This window comes from Penaeus monodon, chromosome 20 (genome assembly GCF_015228065.2).
Source record: "Penaeus monodon isolate SGIC_2016 chromosome 20, NSTDA_Pmon_1, whole genome shotgun sequence".
Taxonomy (NCBI): Eukaryota; Metazoa; Arthropoda; class Malacostraca; order Decapoda; family Penaeidae; genus Penaeus; species Penaeus monodon.
In genome coordinates, this window is record NC_051405.1 from 46,105,790 (window position 1) to 46,106,120 (window position 331).

Sequence of the window (331 nt, forward strand, 5' to 3'; positions counted from 1 at the left end):
TTCGTCAGGGTCTCTTCCCAAGAAGGAGAATGTTTCTGCTAACAACTGGGCCGCACTTGTTTTATGTTGACCCTGTGAACATGGTGTTGAAGGGGCAGATACCTTGGGATCCAACCATCACTCCAGAAGCAAAGAACTTTAAAACATTTTTTGTTCATACGGTAAAATCTCTGCAACGTTTGTTTTCTTTCTTAGATTTCTTAATTGATCAAAAAATTGATTGAAGTAGGTTAATTGTTAGTAAAATATAATAGAAAATATTTATATTGGTGTTATTTCTTGAATATATAAATAAGACATACCATTGGTCAAATTCCTGTCCTTCTGGAAC

The 331-nt window shown here is 34.4% G+C and overlaps 1 protein-coding gene across 1 annotated transcript in view; it reads left to right on the plus strand.

Annotated features, from left to right (window-relative positions):
• The window catches only part of LOC119585878 (3-phosphoinositide-dependent protein kinase 1-like), a 3,322-nt gene that overhangs the window by 2,516 nt on the left and 475 nt on the right, over positions 1-331 (plus strand). The window contains exon 2 of the mRNA XM_037934609.1: positions 9-161. Within this exon, the coding sequence (XP_037790537.1) occupies positions 9-161 (153 nt within the window). The remainder of the gene's footprint in view (positions 1-8; positions 162-331) is intronic.